The sequence below is a fragment of the Euprymna scolopes genome, chromosome 38, assembly GCF_053919585.1.
Source record: "Euprymna scolopes isolate OS-2025 chromosome 38, ASM5391958v1, whole genome shotgun sequence".
In the NCBI taxonomy this organism is placed as follows: domain Eukaryota; kingdom Metazoa; phylum Mollusca; class Cephalopoda; order Sepiida; family Sepiolidae; genus Euprymna; species Euprymna scolopes.
Window position 1 is genome coordinate 75,627,355 of NC_136519.1, and position 22,743 is coordinate 75,650,097.

Sequence of the window (22,743 nt, forward strand, 5' to 3'; positions counted from 1 at the left end):
CGGAAACATTAAAGTATTGATTTACTTGTGCTATAGTTATGATCACTAATGAAATATCCGAAACGTTAAAGCATTGATTTACTTGTGCTATACTTATGATCACCAATGTAATATCTGAAACGTTAAAGTATTGATTTACTTGTACTATAGTTATGATCACTAATGAAATATCGGAAACATTAAAGTATTGATTTACTTGTGCTATAGTTATAATCACCAATGAAATATCCGAAACGTTAAAGCATTGATTTATTTGTACTATAGTTATGATCACTAATTAAATATCCGAAACGTTAAAGCATTGATTTACTTGTGCTATAGTTATGATCACCAATGAAATATCCGAAACGTTAAAGTATTGATTTACTTGTGCTATAGTTATGATCACTAGTGAAATGTCCGAAACGTTAAAGTATTGATTTACTTGTGCGATAGTTATGATCACCAATGAAATATCCGAAACGTTAAAGTATTGATTAATTGTGCTATAGTTATGATCACTAATTAAATATCCGAAACGTTAAAGCATTTATTTACTTGTGCTATAGTTATGATCACCAATGAAATATCCGAAACGTTAAAGTATGGATTTACTTGTGCTATAGTTATGATAACCAATGAAATATCCGAAACATTAAAGTATTGATTTACTTGTGCTTTAGTTATGATCATTAATGAAATATCCGAAACGTTAAAGTATTGATTTACTTGTGCTATAGTTATGATCACTAATTAAATATCCGAAACGTTAAAGCATTTATTTACTTGTGCTTTAGTTATGATCACAAATGAAATATCCGAAACGTTAAAGTATTTATTTACTTGTGCTATAGTTATGATCACTAATTAAATATCCGAAACGTTAAAGTATTGATTTACTTGTGCTATAGTTATGATCACTAATGAAATATCCGAAACGTTAAAGCATTGATTTACTTGTGCTATAGTTATGATCACCAATGAAATATCCGAAACGTTAAAGTATTGATTTACTTGTGCTATAGTTATGATCACTAATGAAATATCCGAAACATTAAAGTATTGATTTACTTGTGCTTTAGCTATGATCACTAATGAAATCTCCGAAACATTAAAGTATTGATTTACTTGTGCTATACTTATGATCACCAATGAAATATCCGAAACGTTAAAGCATTGATTTACTTGGGCTATAGTTATGATCACTAATGAAATATCCGAAACGTTAAAGCATTTATTTACTTGTGCTATACTTATGATCACCAATGAAATATCCGAAACGTTAAAGCATTGATTTATTTGTACTATAGTTATGATCACTAATGAAATATCCGAAACGTTAAAGCATTGATTTACTTGTGCTATAGTTATGACCACTAATGAAATATCCGAAACGTTAAAGCATTTATTTACTTGTGCTATAGTTATGATCACCAATGAAATATCCGAAACATTAAAGTATTGATTTACTTGTGCTATAGTTATGATCACTAATGAAATATCCGAAACATTAAAGCATGTATTTACTTGTGCTATAGTTATGATCACTAATGAAATATCCGAAACATTAAAGTAATAATTTACTTGTGCTATAGTTATGATCATCAACGAAATATCCAAAACATTAAAGCATTGATTTACTTGTGCTATAGTTATGATCACTAATGAAATATCCGAAACGTTAAAGCATTGATTTACTTGTGCCATAGTTATTATCACTAATGAAATATCCGAAACGTTAAAGTATTGATTTACTTGTGCTCTAGTTATGATCACCAATGAAATATCCGAAACATTAAAGCATTGATTTACTTGTGCTATAGTTATGATCACTAATGAAATATCCGAAACATTAAAGTATTGATTTACTTGTGCTATAGTTATGATCACCAATGAAATATCCGAAACGTTAAAGTATTGATTTACTTGTACTATAGTTATGATCACTAATGAAATATCGGAAACATTAAAGTATTGATTTACTTGTGCTATAGTTATGATCACTAATGAAATATCCGAAACGTTAAAGTATTGATTTACTTGTGCTATAGTTATGATCACTAATGAAATATCCGAAAAATTAAAGTATTGATTTACTTGTGCTATAGGTTTGATCACTAATGAAATATCCGAAACATTAAAGTATTGATTTACTTGTGCTATAGTTATGATCACCAATGAAATATCCGAAACATTAAAGTATTGATTTACTTGTGCTATAGTTATGATCACCAATGAAATATCCGAAACATTAAAGTATTGATTTACTTGTGCTATAGTTATGATCACCAATGAAATATCCGAAACATTAAAGTATTGATTACTTGTGCTATAGTTATGATCACCAATGACATATCTGAAACATTAAAGCATTGATTTACTTGTGCTATAGTTATGATCACTAATGAAATATCCGAAACATTAAAGTATTGATTTACTTGTGCCATTGTTATGATCACCAATGAAATATCCGAAACATTAAAGTATTGATTTACTTGTGCTATAGTTATAATCACCAATGAAATATCTGAAAGATTAAAGCATTGATTTACTTGTGCTATAGTTATGATCACTAATGAAATATCCGAAACATTTAAGTATTGATTTACTTGTGCTATAGTTATGATCACCAATGAAATATCCGAAACATTAAAGTATGGATTTGCTTCTGCTATAGTTATGATCACTAATGAAATATCCGAAACATTAAAGGATTGATTTTCTTGTGCTATAGTTATGATCACTAATGAAATATCCGAAACGTTAAAGTATTGATTTACTTGTGTTATAGTTATGATCACCAATGAAATATCCGAAACATTAAAGTATTGATTTACTTGTGCTATAGTTATGATCATTAATGAAATATCCGAAACGTTAAAGCATTGATTTACTTGTGCTATAGTTATGATCACTAATGAAATATCCGAAACGTTAAAGCATTGATTTACTTATGCTATACTTATGATCACCAATGAAATATCTGAAACGTTAAAGTATTGATTTACTTGTACTATAGTTATGGACACTAATGAAATATCGGAAACATTAAAGTATTGATTTACTTGTGCTATAGTTATGATCACTAATGAAATATCCGAAACGTTAAAGCATTGATTTACTTGTGCTATACTTATGATCACCAATGAAATATCTGAAACGTTAAAGTATTGATTTACTTGTGCTATAGTTATAATCACCAATGAATTATCCGAAACGTCAAAGCATTGATTTATTTGTACTATAGTTATGATCACTACTTAAATATCCGAAACGTTAAAGCATTGATTTACTTGTGCTATAGTTATGATCACCAATGAAATATCCGAAACGTTAAAGTATTGATTTACTTGTGCTATAGTTATGATCACTAATGAAATATCCGAAACGTTAAAGTATTGATTTACTTGTGCTATAGTTATGATCACCAATGAAATATCCGAAACGTTAAAGTATTGATTAATTGTGCTATAGTTATGATCACTAATGAAATATCCGAAACGTTAAAGCATTTATTTACTTGTGCTATAGTTATGATCACCAATGAAATATCCGAAACGTTAAAGTATTGATTTACTTGTGCTATAGTTATGATCACTAATTAAATATCCGAAACGTTAAAGCATTTATTTACTTGTGCTATAGTTATGATCACCAATGAAATATCCGAAACGTTAAAGCATTGATTTACTTGTGCTATAGTTATGATCATTAATGAAATATCCGAAACGTTAAAGTATTGATTTACTTGTGCTATAGTTATGATCACTACTCGAAATATCCGAAACGTTAAAGCATTGATTTACTTGTGCTATAGTTATGATCACCAATGAAATATCCGAAACGTTAAAGTATTGATTTACTTGTGCTATAGTTATGATCACTAAGGAAATATCCGAAACATTAAAGTATTGATTTACTAGTGCTTTAGCTATGATCACCAATGAAATCTCCGAAACATTAAAGTATTGATTTACTTGTGCTATACTTATGATCACCAATGAAATATCCGAAACGTTAAAGCATTGATTTACTTGTGCTATAGTTATGATCACTAATGAAATATCCGAAACGTTAAAGCATTGATTTACTTGTGCTATAGTTATGATCACGAATGAAATATCCGAAACATTAAAGCATTGATTTACTTGTGCTATAGTTATGATCACTAATGAAATATCCGAAACATAAAAGCATTGATTTACTTGTGCTATAGTTATGATCACCAATGAAATATCCGAAACTTTAAAGCATTTATTTACTTGTGCTATAGTTATGATCACTAATGAAATATCCGAAACGTTAAAGCATTTATGTACTTGTGCTATACTTATGATCACCAATGAAATATCCGAAATGTTAAAGCATTGATTTATTTGTACTATAGTTATGATCACTAATTAAATATCCGAAACGTTAAAGCATTGATTTACTTGTGCTGTAGTTATGACCACTAATGAAATATCCGAAACGTTAAGGCATTTATTTACTTGTGCTATAGTTATGATCACCAATGAAATATCCGAAACATTAAAGTATTGATTTACTTGTGCTATAGTTATGATCACTAATGAAATATCCGAAACATTAAAGCATGTATTTACTTGTGCTATAGTTATGATCACTAATGAAATATCTGAAACGTTAAAGTAATAATTTACTTGTGCTATAGTTATGATCACCAATGAAATATCCGAAACATTAAAGCATTGATTTACTTGTGCTATAGTTATGATCACTAATGAAATATCCGAAACGTTAAAGCATTGATTTACTTGTGCTCTAGTTATGATCACCAATGAAATATCCGAAACATTAAAGCATTGATTTACTTGTGCTATAGTTATGATCACTAATGAAATATCCGAAACATTAAAGCATTGATTTACTTGTGCTATAGTTATGATCACTAATGAAATATCCGAAACGTTAAAGCATTGATTTACTTGTGCTATAGTTATGATCACTAATGAAATATCCAAAACGTTAAAGTATTGATTTACTTGTGCTATAGTTATGATCACCAATGAAATATCCGAAACGTTAAAGTATTGATTTACTTGTGCTATAGTTATGATCACCAATGAAATATCCGAAACGTTAAAGTATTGATTTACTTGTGCTATAGTTATGATCACCAATGAAATATCCGAAACGTTAAAGTATTGATTTACTTGTGCTATAGTTATGATCACCAATGAAATATCCGAAACGTTAAAGTATTGATTTACTTGTGCTATAGTTATGATCACCAATGAAATATCCGAAACGTTAAAGTATTGATTTACTTGTGCTATAGTTATGATCACCAATGAAATATCCAAAACGTTAAAGTATTGATTTACTTGTGCTATAGTTATGATCACCAATGAAATATCCGAAACGTTAAAGTATTGATTTACTTGTGCTATAGTTATGATCACCAATGAAATATCCGAAACGTTAAAGTATTGATTTACTTGTGCTATAGTTATGATCACCAATGAAATATCCGAAACGTTAAAGTATTGATTTACTTGTGCTATAGTTATGAGCCGAAGAAGAAATAAAAACCCAGGATTGTTTGTAAATGAGAGAGAAGGGAAACAAGACACCAAGGAAACTTTACACAGGGGCAGTCAAGCGTTAACGTGGGCAAACACTCCTCTTTGTGACCGCTACACACACAACCAACAAAAAGGAACAAAAAATAAGTACTGTTTATGAACATTATCCCTTTTTTCTCTGTTTATTTCAACACCTTACTTTGTATTATTTTGAAAGGTGGCGACACATGAAAATGAATTTTTTGAACACGCATATTCAATCTAGTCTTTTATTGTTGAAAAAAAATATTCAAAACCTTAAATGTTCATAATGTGTCTTGTGCTAAGTTGAGTTTCTATTTCATGCGTTTTTTATGCTGTAATACACAAAACAATCTCTATATCTCCCCTGTACATGTACTCATTTTTATTACGTTCTTTCTATTTTTATTTTCATACTTTATTATACTTTTATATATTTTTATACATAGAGGAAAAATGGCCAGCATATTAAAAGCATATGGCATTCCAAATGAAGTCATTAATCCTATCATGATGCTATATGAGCACACTCGAGCAATGGTTAGGTCCCCAGATGGGGACACTGAATTTTTCGACATCCGCACTAGGGTTCTACAAGGAGATACTCTTACCCCTTTTCTTTTCATTGTCTGTCTTGACTTTGTACTTCGCACCTCTGTTGATATACACAACATGCTAGGCTTCACCCTAAATGAATCCAGAAACAAACGTCATCAATCAGCACACATAACTGATGCAGATTACGCAGACGATATTGCTTTGTTCGCGAATAACACTGCTGATGCGCAAACACTGTTACATAAGTTAGAAAAGTCTGCAAATGACATTGGTCTCCACATAAATGCGGATAAGACAAAGTTTATGACTTTCAATGTGAAGGGAGAGATCAGGGCTTTGGTTGGATCAACACTGAAAGAAGTTGCTGAGTTTACGTATCTGGGCAGCAACATAGTTTCCACAGAGAGGGATTGGACACTCACCAAAAGATTGGAAAGAAAACTAGACAGCACATACACCCGTATGCTAAGAACAATATTAGATATATCTTGGCAAAATCATCCCAAGAAGCAGCAACTTTATGGCAACCTACCTGCCATATCTAATACCATCAAAGAAAGATGCCTACGATTTGGCGGTCATTGTCTGAGGAGCAAGCATGAATTGGTGAGTTATGTATTGCTATGGACTCCATGACACGGACGCGCAAGCAGAGGACGACCTAGATCCACGTACATCCAACAAATAGCACACGACGCCAACTGTTAACCTGAAGATCTGCGGCAACTGATGGAAAACAGGAAACTCTGGAGAGGAAGAGTCACATTGGTCCGGGCAAGGAGCCCGTCATGATGATGATGATGATATATTTTTATACTTTTATATATTTTTATATATTTTTAACTTTTATTTATTTTCATACTTTTATATATTTTTACACTTTTATATGTTTTTATACTTTCGTATATTTTATACTTTTACATATTTTTATACTTTTATATATTTTTAACTTTTATTTATTTTTATACTTTTATATATTTTTATACTTTTATATATTGTTATACTTTTATATATTTTTATACTTTCGTATATTTTATACTTTCATATATTTTTATACTTTTATATATTTTTATACTTTTATATATTTTTATACTTTCGTATATTTTATACTTTCATATATTTTTATACTTTTATACTTTTATATATTTTTATACTTTTATATATTTTTATACTTTCGTATATTTTATACTTTTATATATATTTTTAACTTTTATATATTTTTATATATTTTTAACTTTTATTTATTTTTATACTTTTATATATTTTTATACTTTTATATATTTTTATACTTTTATATATTTTTATATATTTTTAACTTTTATTTATTTTTATACTTTTATATATTTTTATACTTTTATATATTGTTATACTTTTATATATTTTTATACTTTCGTATATTTTATACTTTCATATATTTTTATACTTTTATATATTTTTATACTTTTATATATTTTTATACTTTCGTATATTTTATACTTTCATATATTTTTATACTTTTATACTTTTATATATTTTTATACTTTTATATATTTTTATACTTTCGTATATTTTATACTTTTATATATATTTTTAACTTTTATATATTTTTATATATTTTTAACTTTTATTTATTTTTATACTTTTATATATTTTTATACTTTTATATATTTTTATACTTTTATATATTTTTATATATTTTTAACTTTTATTTATTTTTATACTTTTATATATTTTTATACTTTTATATATTTTTATACTTTTATATATTTTTATATATTTTTAACTTTTATATATTTTCATACTTTTATATATTGTTATACTTTTATATATATTATACTTTTATATATTTTTATACTTTTATATATTTTTATATATTTTTAACTTTTATTTATTTTAATACTTTTATTTATTTTTATACTTTTATTTATTTTTATACTTTTATATATTTTTATACTTTTATATATTTTTATACTTTTATATATTGTTATACTTTTATATATTTTTATACTTTCGTATATTTTATTACTTTCATATATTTTTATACAGTATCTGCAACAAAGAGATGAAACTTTCAGGTCATGGATACATAAGTTCAGTCATCATAATAATAAAATTTTCAATCCCAATCTGATCCATTCAGGCAGAATAAAAAAATAGGATCCATTACTTTTGAATTCCCCCTGTATAAAGGTTTTTATTTTTAAAATAATTGCAAAAGTGCGATTACAATATAGAGAAACCGACGAATAATAAGTGGCCACAATTAGCATGCGCCTGCTGCAAGGAATCAGCTACTACATGTGGGTGCAAACTTGGAGTTGCTTGATTTCGAGACGAGGGTCCTGATGATGCACAGTAGACGCTGTTGCCATTCCAAAATAGTTAAGTAAAAGGGAGTATAATTACAGTTCCAAAGTTTTGAGATGAAGTATGAATGCCTGTATTATTTAGATCAATCGGAAAATCGTTCTTATCTTAAGTGTTGTCTGCACAATGTTTCAGTCAATGTAACCTTTGACCTTCGTCAGGTGTTAAAGTTGCCATAATTGTTCTCATCTTAAGTGTTAAAAATGTATAAAATTCTGAGGATGGAGTCTATTTCTAAAATATTAATTTTAAACAAATAAATATTTGTTTACTTTCGTAATGTGTCGTTGTAATTTGGTTTATAAGCAACACTTCTATCACAGAAAGCACAACTCTGACTTTTATATCATGTGCACCGAGTGTATTCTTCTGGCATTTCAAAATAACACCGCAAACAGACAAACAGAAAGCATGCGGATTCTTTACTAACTGTCACTTGGACCAATTTCACATCATGGCAAGAAAAAAATGTATAAAATTCTGAGGAGGGAGTCTATCTCTGAAATATTAATGTTAAACAAATAAATGTTTGTTTATTTTTTATTGTATTGCATTGCAATTTGGCTTATAAATGTATATATATATATATATATATTGTTATGTTGTTTAAATTTTTAAATAAAATACATATATATATATATATATATATATATATATATTTTATTTAAAAATTTAAACAACGCTTGTATCACGGAAAACACAACTCTGACTTTAAACATGTATTGTTTATTTTGTAGACATAACTTGCACACCGTTTTTGATGATGTCCATGTTGTTGACCTACTGTCCAGTGAAGATTTCAAAAATCTTCAGCTTCTTGGCCGACCCGATTTGCACGTCACTTTCACAAAGTTGCACTGTTGGAATTTAACGCAATACTCCAAATGTGTATTCTTGGATGCAGACACTTTGGTAATCAGAATTTTTTTTTCTTTTTAATTTACTTTATTTATTCTTTTATTTATGAATAAAGTCAGATCTTTATATGGAATGACAGACAGAAGAAGTTACAGTGATTTTCCCCCTGCTGCAAGCGTAACGTTGCCGTTACATACAAACAAGAGAAAAGAAATAAATACAAATCCAGGTCGGCATTTTTTTTTTCTAACAAAAATTTTTATTATCGTTACTTTCCTGTCTCGACATCACTTAAAAGTTTCTCAACATCGTCCATCTCACCCAATGTACATTTTTTTCTTCTTCCTTTGACCACATGTCCGCCACAGCCAACCCATTCTTGTCTTTGAAGACGTTACACATCCATTTTCTTTGATGCCGACTTCCTTTCTCCCAACCACGTGGTGCATTTTTTCTCCTTTTTGTCCTTTTTCTTTTCGTGCACACTTTCTAATTTGCATATGCGTATTTTTTGGTTACTGCTGCTGTTACTGTCAATTTTATCTTTCCATAATTTTGTTTAGTTTTATTGTATCTTTTTCGATAATGTCCTTTTCTTATATTTTATTTCAATAAATCGCTTCACAATAAAAATACTGAAGAACAACGAAAGTGAAGCAACTGATTTGCCTTGGCACTGCTTCCGGTAGCGCGACGCCAGAAGTTAGGAAGTACGTTAGCTGACTATATTCTCCATTTCAGATGAGAAGATGGTTTTGTACCAAGGTTTTGTATCAAGGCAGGAAAGGATACTCATAGGAGCTCCTCCCCAGATGTGGTAACAGTTCTCCATCTTAGGATGTATTTGACTCTTATAAACCGAAAAGAACTACTTTCTGGAGTAGTGGAATGATCCCACCATTTTCCAGTGATTTTGGCAACGGAGCTTATGTAGGTATTCTATTGGTTATAGTCAGTTAACATACTTCCTAACTTCCTGCGTAGCTCTACCAGAAATGATGACAAGGCAGATCAATTTCTTTGCTACTTTTCTCTCGCACTTATATCTCCCCTGTGCATATTTTTTTTTTTTTTTTGCATAGGCATCACCTTTTATCAAGGCCTAGAGACTACTCCAGGATAAGGGTCAAGAGTGTACAGCAGTCAATTGAACAATATAGTAATCGTTAGTGATGGAAATTTGGTAAATTTTTTAACTTAAGTGGAACGGCTCATTAAGAACTTGTTTACATTGGACTTGAAGACAATCAGATTGTAGTTAGCTGAAAAGCAGAAAAACGAAGGACAGTTCCACAGGCGTGAAGTTCTAAGATAGAAGCTTTGTTCATGGAATCTACGTTTAGGTTTAGGCACAGATAAAGAGTGGGAGGAATCATTGATAGTGTTTTCAGCTAGACGAGTGTTTCTTGTGAAAGTTTGGCGAGGGGGGGACCATATATTGAAGCTCAATCGAGCACTTGCCATGAAAATAACGATAAAGCAGAGACAAACTCGCAACATCTCTTCTGTGAGATAGAGGTTACAGGGAAGATAAACGAACATCTCCTATGAGGCTACGAAGTCTATTTTGAACTCTATCAAGGCATGATAAGTCCTTTCTAGCAGCTCCTGCCCAGATGTGGCAACAGTACTCCATCCTAGGACGTACCTGGCTCTTAGAGAATAGAGAATTGCATCACCAGTGAGATATCTACTGGATCAATAGAAGGATCCCACCATTTTTTCAGCAGCCTTAGCAACAGATTTGAGGTATGTGTTCCATTTCAGATCAGAAGTAATGGTCAAGCCCAGAAACTTGTCAAAACATGAGACCTCCCCAAGACGAGAGCCATTCATTTCAATTGATGCCAGATAGGGATCAGAACGTTGATGATGTAAAGATAGAAGCTTGGTTTTAGATGCATTAAAAGTAACTAGCCACTCCTTTCCCCATTGGACTCTTTTTTTTTTATTACATCTTCCCGATCATTCTTTTTTATTTAATAATTATTAAAAGGGTTTTTTCGGTCTTATTTAAATTAAGAATTATAGAAATTAGTTTGTTTTTGTTTTTAAGAATTATTGGAAACACTTTTTGAAATCTTTTAGAACTATTTTGGGGAATATTATGTATTGGATACGTTTTTTTATGATGTTTGAAAATTTGTAAATTGCAAGCCAGCTATCCTTCGCTGCTGCTGATATTTTCCCACGTTTTCATATGCACTATGTTACACAAGCAAAGCATGAAGCCACTTGATGTAAGAAACTAAAAAAGAAAGAAAAATGACTATCGCAAAGACAAAAAAATGTTACAAGCCTGTAGTTCTTGGAAAGAAGATACTGGAATAGAAACCCATATTACAATGAAGTAATAAAACAATTGAATTGATAAAGACCACTAAATCAATGAGTCAAAGAGCTGACACTAAAGAAGCAGGGAATAGATCAGACAATACTGAAGAACACATGCCGTAGTATTTATAGAAAAGACTGAGACTAGTAATATCGCATGAAAGGGAGGGTACAGAGAAGGGTGGGTTCAATAAAATGAGATACGTTTGTGGACTTTATTAAGAACTCTGAAATGGGACAAATTCACCAGCCCAAATATGGTAACAATACTCTATAATCTGATAAAGAATATCCTCGAGTGTGTGAAAGGGTTTGGAGCAATCCTCCAACATGGAAGGAAAAAAAAAAAGCAGGGGCTAAAATTGCTTCATCAACAAATGTTCATAACTTTTGATAGTTTGGTTTGTCTGTTTTTATGACATGCCAATCACTTTTGAAGGAAGAAATTGTGAGTTTTCTAACAATATGGGTATTTATTTGCTTCTCCAGGAGAGCAAATTAGGCATAAGACCGTTTTTTTAATGTGGAGAGGGAGGAATGGGGAAGGGGGAAGGGGACCAGCTCCCAAGCGGTGGGAAATGGGAGCTGGATAGTGAGAGACTCTTGCTATATAGGTTACCCCTACATGAACCAGAAACTCATTGCCACAAGGACAATGGACTCTGATTGCAGTATCTGCCGGAACAGGGTATTTATTTGCTTCCCCACTGAGCAAATTAAGCACAAGGCCGTTTTTTAATGTGGAGAGTGAAGGGGAAATGGGGACCAGCTCCCCGGGGAGCTGGATAGTGACTATTGGTATGAAGGGTTTCCCTCACATTGACCAATAACTTATATGTGGTGTTGGTATTCATTTGCTCCCCCACTGAGCAAATTAGGCACAAGGCCGATTTTTAATGTGAGGAGTGAAGGGGAAATGGAGAACAACTCCCCGGGGAGTAGGGGAGCTGGATAGTGATAAATTGACCAAGGTCTTATATGTGGGGTTTGTATTTATTTGCTTCCCCACCAAGCAAATTAGGCACAAGGCCGATTTTTAAAGTGAGGAGTGAAGGAGAAATGGGAACCAACTCCCTGGGGAGTAGGGGAGCTGGATAGTGACAATTGGTATGAAGGGTTGCCCCTACATTGACCAAGGTCTTATATGTGGGGTTGCCCCCACATATGGTCTTTGCTCGCAGTATCTGTCGGAGCAGATACTACACTGTGATCTTGTCACCCGGGCGACGGAGGGCCAGGTAAGTTTTCTAATAATATGTGTGAAAGTGTTTGCGGCGATCCTCATATATGATGATGGAAGAAGCTTGCAGTAACTTTTTTACGTTTAGAAATCATCCCAGACAAGGTATTGTTAGAAATTTTTTTTTTATTTTTAAGTTAGTTATTTCCAAAACATTCCTTTTTTTTTCTTTCTTTTTTTTTTTTTTTATAGAAAAGAACAATCTTTTGTAGCTGAAGAACCTTTCGTTTTTTGGACAAAGACAATTAAAAACCAACAAGTTATTGCATTCAAAAACAAATTATATTCGATTATCGGTCCTGGATATGACCTTAAACTTAATTGCCATTGCTCCCAAGTCTATTCTGACCCAGAGTGGTAGTACCTGTTAGGGTCCCAACTATGGGTTAAATAGAAACCGACTTGAAAAAAATAAAAAACAAAAAGAACAAAAACCTATACTCTATTAAAAAAATTTTCTTCAAAATCACTGGATTCGGCATTAAATAACCTAAAAAGGCTTGATATGCCGTAAAACAAAAACAACTAACTAACAAATCTTCAATTATCTATATATTAATAAGATAGCGTATGTGTTATTTTCTGTGGCATGCTTATATCCGTACATTGTTATGTACTTTCATTTCTTGTAATAAATAATTTTACCAAAAATTCTTCATAAGTTTTGGTTTGGGTTTTAGTTTCGATTATAGCTAATGGCACTTAAGTCATCTATTTTTTTTTATAAATAATTTTATCAAGAATTCTTCATAAGTTTTAGATTCGGAACTCAAGTTATATATATATATATATATATATATATATATATATAGTTAGTTATAAAATATATATGGCGATTAAGCTACACTGAATATTCCGCGTTTCATCCACTTTAGGATTCTTCAGGCTTATGCGCATAAGCCTGAAGAATCCTACACAGATGAAACGTGGAATATTCATTATTAATCGCCATATATATTTTATAACTAACTAACCAGCTCTACCTACGTATTGAGCACTTTTGAAGTAAATACTTAAAGTTTACGCATAAATTTATACTTTCGTATATTAATTTTATGTGAGTAAATGAAGTAGTTATATATATATATATTTTTTTTTTTTTTTTTTTTTTTTTTCATAAGTTTTTATTTCGGTTTCGATTCAAGCTAGTGCACCAAAGTCATATGAATATATATTTTTTTATTTTTGAAATCGCAACTTTATAATATATAAAAATCGATAGAACATTAACTCCATAATAATAAATACAAAATCTGCAAGAATTAAAATATAATATTTAAGCGTACTTTACGACCGGACTTTGCCGGGCATTCATGATAGCTTAAATAAATACTTTTGTAGTTTTAACAAAAAAGCTACAATAATATCAGAGTGTCTCCATTTACACTGAACATCTACAGAATGCCAACATCAATATATTACATATGAATGAGTCCCCGGGGGGATTTCCACAGGTCGTGCTAGTAATTACAAATACAATAAAAAGCAATACTAATGTCAGTTTGAAGATTGATAGTTTCCAAAACGGTTGTTCTGGAGAATGTTCTTATTTGTTGAAGAAAATTAGGTAGCAGAAGTCAGGAGTGTTTTCATTCCTTTCAGTAAATTCTTTTTGACCTTTTCTCGTCCAAGGTTCTTTTTCTTTTTACTTTTTTTTAGTGTTTATAGGTAGCCTCTCCTCAAGTAATAGTAGGTAATGTTGTATATCGGGATTATATTGGAAGAGATGATATATTAAAACGTGCCATGTATTATCTAGTGGATGTGAGATATTGTTCTTTTAATGGACAGATCATCATCATGTGCTGTCCTTCGTGTCCGAAGACAACTTCCTGTGAATCATCATTCTCCACTTGTCACGGTCGCGACTGAGGGTCTGCCAGCTTCCAGTAGGGATCAACCTGTCCTTTAGATTTCGTTTGACGGTGTCACAAAACCTGAGCTTAGGTCTGCCTATGCCTCATACCTCATCCTCCAGTTGTGAAAACAGTATCTGTTTTGGTAGTCGGGAGTTTTCCATTCTGTTTACATGCCCGGCCCATCTCAGGTTCTTCCGGATGAGCAGATCATACATGCTTGGGAAGTTGGCTTGTGATAGGATCTCCCTGTTGCTGACAAAGTCATACCACTTGACATTTAAAATCTGCCAGACAGATAATAAACGTATAAAGCGTATGTATGTTGTTTAGCCAGGAGGATATGATATTGGTGTGTAAACTGAGTCATGTTGTATCAGACTTATCACACGGGAATATTTTACAGTTCATATATAAGAAGAATAATATATGCTTCATACCTTTTTTCTTGAAGAGTTCTTTTATCTTCCTGCTGCTCCGTGACGAACCATGGAATGATTAGCACCATCCAATTGAGACATCTGTTCTTACTTGTGAAACCACAAAACAACACTTTATATTTTTATAATATAAATTTATTACAGATGTCTCAAATGGTTTTCACAGGATCTGCAGTTCCTCTACATTTTCTATTCTTACAACCCGTTTCTTGGCTGTCTGTTCACCCCTGTCTAGACGTCTGTCCGCTCTCATGGTCAAACTTCAACCCTCTCAATCTCTCGAAACCAACTACATCACATGTTCCTTTACATCACCTCATTACGTGTCTAAGACCAACATAATGTCCCCATCTAGTTATTTGTTTATCCAAACCCCAAAATAATGTTTACATCTATTTTCTATTTTCGCATTCCTTTTGCGATTTCATGTCAATCATCTCTTCCCCAATTTAATTGTTTATTCTTCTAATCATAATAACTGATCCAGCAACCATCCGTTGCTCAAATCAATTATTAATAATAATAATAATAATGTTTTGACCCTTGGCCCTGCTTGCCACAGTTAACACAGATACTACGCTATGATTACACTCTAAAAGGGACATAACATTACAGTAATTTGAATAAAGTCACTTATGCAAATTACCCTACAAAGTCTTGTTAAGAATATTTTCAACAGTATGAAGCCATTTGATGTAAGGAACTAAAAAGAAAACACAAGATGACTATCGCAAAGACAGAACGTGTCTATTGGCGTTAGTCTTGAAAAGATCAAACGTGCAGGTAGGAGAAAAACAGTCAGGAAGAAAAATATCTCACAAATTTGTAGTTTTTGGAAAGAAGCTGTATTACAATAAAATATCAAAATTGAGAATTGATGAAGACCACTAAACCAATGAGTCAAATGAGCTGAAACAAAGGAAGCAGACAATATTGAAGAACACAAAAGACTGAGACTAGCTGAAAACATTATCAATAATTTTCCCCACTCTTTATCTGTACCTAAACCTAAACGTAGCTTCCATGATCAAAGCTTCTTTCTTAGAACTGCACGCCTGTGGAATTGTCTTCCGTTTTCCTGCTTTCCAGCTTTCTATAATATGGTTGTCTTCAAGTTCAACGTGAACAAATTTCTGATGAGCCGTTCCACTTAAGTTAACAAATTTACCGAACTTCCATTACTATCGACTACTATATTGTCCTTTTGACTACTCTACACTCTTTAACCCTTATCCTTGAGTGGCCTATCGGCCTTGATAAGTGGTGACGTTTATGTAAAAAAAAAAAAAAAAACACACACGAAAAAGAGGAGACCAGAACGAAAGATGATTTTTCACAAAGACAAGAGATGCCTATTGACATTAATTTTGAAAAGACTAAAGCTATAGGAAGGCAGAAAACAGTCAGCAGGAAAAGAGTTCCATAAGTCTGCAGTTCTTGAAAAGTTCCTGGAATAGGAAGCTATATTACATTGAAATATAAAAACAATGAATTGATGGAGACTACTAGATTAAGTCAAACGAGCTGAAACAAAGAAGGCAGTAAATAGATCAAACAATTTTGAAAAACATGTCATAATAATATTTAGAGAAAAGACTGAGACTAACACCATTATCTGGGTTGGCATCTATCCATCTAATACTTGAGCTAATTTTTTACCTTGAAGTACTATTTTTTATCAATCTCTTTACGTCAAGTGGCTTTATACCTTGTCTTCAGTGATTTCCATAAAAACATTTTTTTAAAATGATAAGTACTACTGTGTGTTTTAAACACGCCGAGGCCTCACATAGCTACACAACTTCCGGTCCTTCATCCAGCATGCTTTGAATCGACCTGTTACGCACACCATTTGAAAAGGGAAAATTTTTCCGAAATTAATAATGGAATACGTCGCACAGACTTACAAGTAAGACATTTTACCATACAACTGAATAAATATATATATATATAAAAAAAAAAAATATATATATATATATGTATGTACTTATTGATTTGTAAATCGCCACTTGTTCTCGTCTCCTCTTACCAACAGCGACTATAATTCATTCCTCGCATTGTGACAGCCTTCTAAATCTCTTTTACACAAATATTTTTAATATTTTAAAGCTGGTTAGAAAGTTTATTTACTACTAGTGGGAGCATCCAGTTTTGCCCGGTCGTAAAATACGCTTAAATATATTTCAATAAATGCAGATTTTGTATTTATTATTACAGAGCCAATTCTCTATTGAATATTATATTGTACCTAATTGAGAATTGATGGAGACCTCTCTGAGTACAGCACAATCACATTGACACACCGGTTCTCATCAGATCACTGAAGTTAAGCAACGTTGAGTCTGACCAGTACCAGATGGGTGACCATTTGGGAAGGCTAAGTGCTGTATGTAACTTCTGGGAAGGTTGGGCGTGAGGCCAGCACCCCTCCCCCCATAGAAGAACTCCTTGCTACAAAAGCATCTACAAAGTTGTTGATGGCCTATACCCCTTCAGGGGCTCAAGGCTATGAATAGATGTGATAATGTATAGTACTAATTTTAAAAGTTTTTAAAAAATGACTTGGGTACCATCAACTAGAATCGAAACCAAAACACTTGGCGCTCTAGCTGCATTCCCTAGCATTTGAGCTATCGACATATAAGAAATCTTTAAAATTAAACCACTTTAAGCTATGAATGAATTTGTTCATGCACAAAAGTAATAGAAATATGCCGGCAAGTTGAAATAAACATTTTTCTATTTCAAATTGCTGACATATTTCTGTATGCTTTATTCATTCATCCAAAAATATTTTAATCCTTAGTTTATTTTTTTGTTTTTGTTTTGTTTTGTTACATGGGGGTCACCACTTATCAAGGCCCGAAGGCCACTCAGGGATAAGGATTATTGCGTGTACAGTAATCAATGAGATAGTATTGTAGTAATCATTAGTATTAGGGGTTTTGATAGAGTGTCTTACTTAAGGGGGCGGTTTGTCAGGAGTTTGTTTATGTTGGACTTGAAGACGTCCAAGTTGTAGTCAAGTGGGAAACAGGCAAGCAGCAGAGAGTTCCACTGGCGTGCCGTTCTGGATGATTACTATTTTTTGTTAATTTCAGTTTTATGTGTTGGGTTAAATATTTACAGACAGACAGACTTACATCTACTGTTTTATTTATATAGACTTGGACAGGGGTTGCATAGATAGATAGATAGATAGATAGATAGATAGATAGATAGATAGATAGATAGACTTGGACAAAGGTGGCCTAAATCAGAGATTTTCAATCAGGGGTAAATTTACCCCTTAAGGAGGTAGAAATTATATGGTGGGGGTGGGGAGGGTAAATGATTGAAGTACCTGATAATTTAAAAGTAATTATTTCTTTTCAGATTGTGTCATGTCTAAGAAACGTAATAACATCATAATTTTTCGATTTTGATTTTCTTTGTTTTTGTAATACGAATATATAATATTATTTTTATACAAAACCCAAAGTCCTAAACAATAATTTAAAAAAAACAAACCCTTCTGTTTGACCTTCTTGTTTTACTATCACTTCATGATGGCCATGAAATTTTTTGTATGGTAGTAGGGGGTAAATGGATAAATACATAAAGCCGAGGGATTCAGTGATGGAAAAATTTGAAAATGGCTGGCCAAGATAGATAGATAGATAGATAGATAGATAGATAGATAGATAGATAGATAGATAGATAGATAGATAGATAGATGCGGCGATAAGCAATATCATATTAAAATTGCTGAACAGATTTTTATTAAGAACAAAATGTTATGTTTATTTTTTTAGGTAAGCAAAGCGAGTATAACCCATGCTTTGAGAGAAAAAAAAAAAGAAAAAAAAAACTAAACCATAAACTTGTTCCTTTTTCTTTCCGATTGGCGTCGTTCTATAGCTGCTTGGCGTAGTTCCATATCGAAAGTGTTCCATGTCATCTTAATGACCTTTTCCTTCTTCGTGAGGTGCGTAATTTGTCCAACTGACGCTTTCTTATCTGATTAAGGTGTCTTTTATGTGTGAATTTATGACCTTCAATTATGGACACAATATTTCCGATTCTTTTTTCTATTGTGCCCAGTTCCCAGAAAGACGTGCTGTTCTTGTACGTTTTGTAAGAAAACTTTTTTCTTAAGCACAAAAAAAAAGTCATTAATTTTGTTTGCTTTGGTAACAGTTTTGCAAATACAGATCTTAACTTCCGCTGGAACATAGTCTTTGCTTGTTCTAATACTTTGTCGCAAGGCCGATGCTGTTGAGTAGGGATCTTTTTAATACCACGTTGCTTTTTAATACAGTTCTTGTGGAACACTGCGGTATTTTAAATTTGACTTTTTAATGTGCGTTCTCGTATCTTTATCACCAGTTTTGTGGAATCTAAAATTTGGTTTACCCTCACGAGTTCTTGAAACCTCGTCATCAGTCGTTGTGACCTTAGGGAAGGGTCATGAAGAAAGACACAAACAAGAGTGTTAGGTAGAAAGAATATATTGTACAAGTGTTGCGGACCAGGATATAAAATACCCTAACTCGCTACAAGAAAAAATAATGAAACGAATTGAATGAATAAAACACAGAACTCAAATGCTGGAATAAAATAAACATGTTGTTTATTTTCTGTTGAGAAATGATGGTCTTCGTGTACACGTGTTCATTCAGCCGTTGACGACTACGCGCGTGGAAGGAATAGAGAAATGCGAAGTGGCAAGCCGGCTGTAGAAAGAAAGGGTTAAACTCAGTAGAAAGTCGCGCACATGTCTGTGTCGATGGGCCAAAGCGAAGGGGAGATAGAGAGAGTAAGTCAATCCAGTTCATGGAGATGGAAAAGTGTATTAAGTGTGTTTGCGCTTGCCCCACATTACAGTAGCAGAGAAAGTGACGTTAGAACATGCGGTCAGTTCGTTGACTAAGCAGGTCGAACGCTGGTCCAGACGCAAAAAGAGAGGAAGTTGACAGGTTTTGTTGACTTTTATACTGGGGTCAGTGTTCTGACTGCGCATGTCTAGCTTTTACTTTAAAGGAAGTGACGTTTCGCATGTGTGTGTACTTGTGCGCGTATGTGTGTACGTTAGCGTGTGCGTGAATGTGAGTGTGCGTATGAGGCTGTGTATATGCGTGCGTGTGTGTGTGTGCGTATGTGCTTGCGTACGTGTAGGTGTGTATATGAAAGAAAAGTTGTCGGTATTTATCGACTGCAAATTTGACAGTCTGTAGTTTTGTATTAGGTCACGATATTTCCCCCATGAGACTACTAACCTTATGGTTTATATAATGGCTAGCAGAGTTCGTTATGAGTGGATACGTAAGTCTCCATAATAGTTATAAAATTTCGTTTTTCTCCATTTTTAATTTATAAAACTCTATTTATCTTTTATTACTCGCCTTCTATTCTTTCAAATAGATAGGTAGTTGGTTATTTGGTTGTTTTTGTTTTACGGCATATCAACCCTTTTCAGGTTATTTAATGCCGAATCTAGTGATTTTGCAGAACGATTTTTTAATAGAGTATATGTGGGGGTTTTTTTGTTTGTTTTTTATTCGGTTTCTATTTAACCAATAGTTGGGACCCTAACAGGTACTACCACTCAGGGTCAGAGTGGACCTGGGAGCAATGGCAATTAAAGGGTGGCTCCACACTCCCCAAAGCCCGCTAGCTGGGGCCTCACCATCGGATATAGTTTAAAGTCATATCCAGGACCATAGATAGATAGATAGATAGACTTGAACAGAGGTGACCTAAATTAGAGATTCTCAGGAGGTATAAATTATATAGTCAAGGGGGGGGGTAGAAATTATATAGTCAGGAGGGGATAAAAATTAAATAGTCGGGGGGTGGGGTAAATAATAATTAATGATAATTTAAAAAATAATTATTTCTTTTCAGCTTATGTCATGTCTAAGAAACGTAATACAAATTAACTTCATAATTTTTCGATTTAGAAAAAGTTTTGGTTTTCTTTATTTGTTGTAATGCGAATGTATATAAAACTATTTTTATACAAAAACCTAGAGTCCTAAGCAATAAAAAGGTTCTTTTTGACTTTCTTGTTTTTCTGTCACTTGTGAATTTTTTTTGCACGAGAGTAGGGGGTAAAAATGTAGAAATATAAAATGTCGAAGCGTTAATGATGGAGGAAACGTTGATAATGGCTGGGTCAGGAGATGCAGAACAGTTGACGTGGTAGGCTTAGTTCACAGAGGAAGGCCAGGGAAAATACGGGAGGGTGTTTTAAGAATGGATTTAAAAGAGAGAAGGTTGACCAAAGACCTGGCCAGAGATAGGTTAGTTTGGAAATCAAAAACAGTTTCTCGCATAAACAAACTGATTGACTCAATGAATCAGCAGTATTTCCACTGATAATACTTCTATTGTTTCTCTTCATTATTTTTTGTGATACAAATTTACTTCATAATTTTTTATTTAGAAAAGTTTTGATTTTCTTTATTTTTTGTGATACGAATGTATAATACTACTTTTATACAAAACCTAAAGTCCTAAACAATAAAAAGGTTCTGTTTGACCTTCTTGTTTTACCGTCACTTTATGGTGGCTATGAATTTTTTGTATGGGAGTAGGTGGTAAATGGAGAAATACATAAATGGGGGGGGTCAATGATGGAGGAAAGGTTGAGAATGGTTGGCCTAGCTAGCTAGCTAGATAGATAGATAGATAGATAGATAGATAGATAGAAATGCTTAATTTATTTTCATTTCTATATGCATGTATGTCTGTACAAATATCCTTCATTTTCTTCCTTCACTAAAAAATAACTTTCATACACAATATAAATTAGATGTCGGTGTGACTCGGCATCGAAAATGACCCTACGAAGGTCAATGACAAGACTACTAAATCTTTTTATCAAACAATTCATCTAAAAACCTTTTCTACTATAATACCTAGGTAAGACAATTATGCAGGGTGCCCCCCCAAAAAAACAGAGGACATTCAATTGTTTTTCTACGCATTTTACAGTCAACGGAGAAAAAAAAGACCACAGACCCTAGTGTTTTGATGTGATGTTTTGAATATAATAAACTAGTTATGACCAAAGTTTCATTTCATTCGGACAAAACACTAAGAAACGGGGCCTAATTAGAGTTGAGGCCCGTTTTTTAGGGGGTCACCCTATATTTAAGTGGGCAAACTGCCATAACTATAAGGCAATGCATTTCTGCCACATGAAATCTTTAGGCTAATGTCAACAATTTTATAAAACGCAGGGATCCCATTATATGGCAGCAAGCAAGTACTCTCCATATAAATTTAGTGCCCACATATAGAAACAGTATTATTTGTATTCTTTGGACTTTTCATTGAAAAATCGGTGATTTCAGCGATTTCGATTTCGATGACAATAAAAATATGGGTTTATGAAACATTCGGTGATCTCTGCCGATTTCAGATAAAAGTCCACATGAAACCTATTTCAAATCTCAGTGCGTATACACTTGCTATATCTAGCTACACTGATGAGTGGTACATGATGAAACAGTTTGTATTATTTGTATTCTTTGGACTACTATTCTTATCTATTCTTATCTTGAGTGTCGTTTCGGTCG

General features: G+C 32.5%; 1 protein-coding gene across 1 annotated transcript in view; it reads left to right on the top strand.

Moving 5' to 3' along the window:
- LOC145263186 (glycogenin-1-like) overlaps positions 1-22,743 on the top strand; it is a 70,559-nt gene that overhangs the window by 33,547 nt on the left and 14,269 nt on the right. Inside the window, exon 3 of the mRNA XM_080120242.1 lies at positions 9,188-9,362. Within this exon, the coding sequence (XP_079976368.1) occupies positions 9,188-9,362 (175 nt within the window). The remainder of the gene's footprint in view (positions 1-9,187; positions 9,363-22,743) is intronic.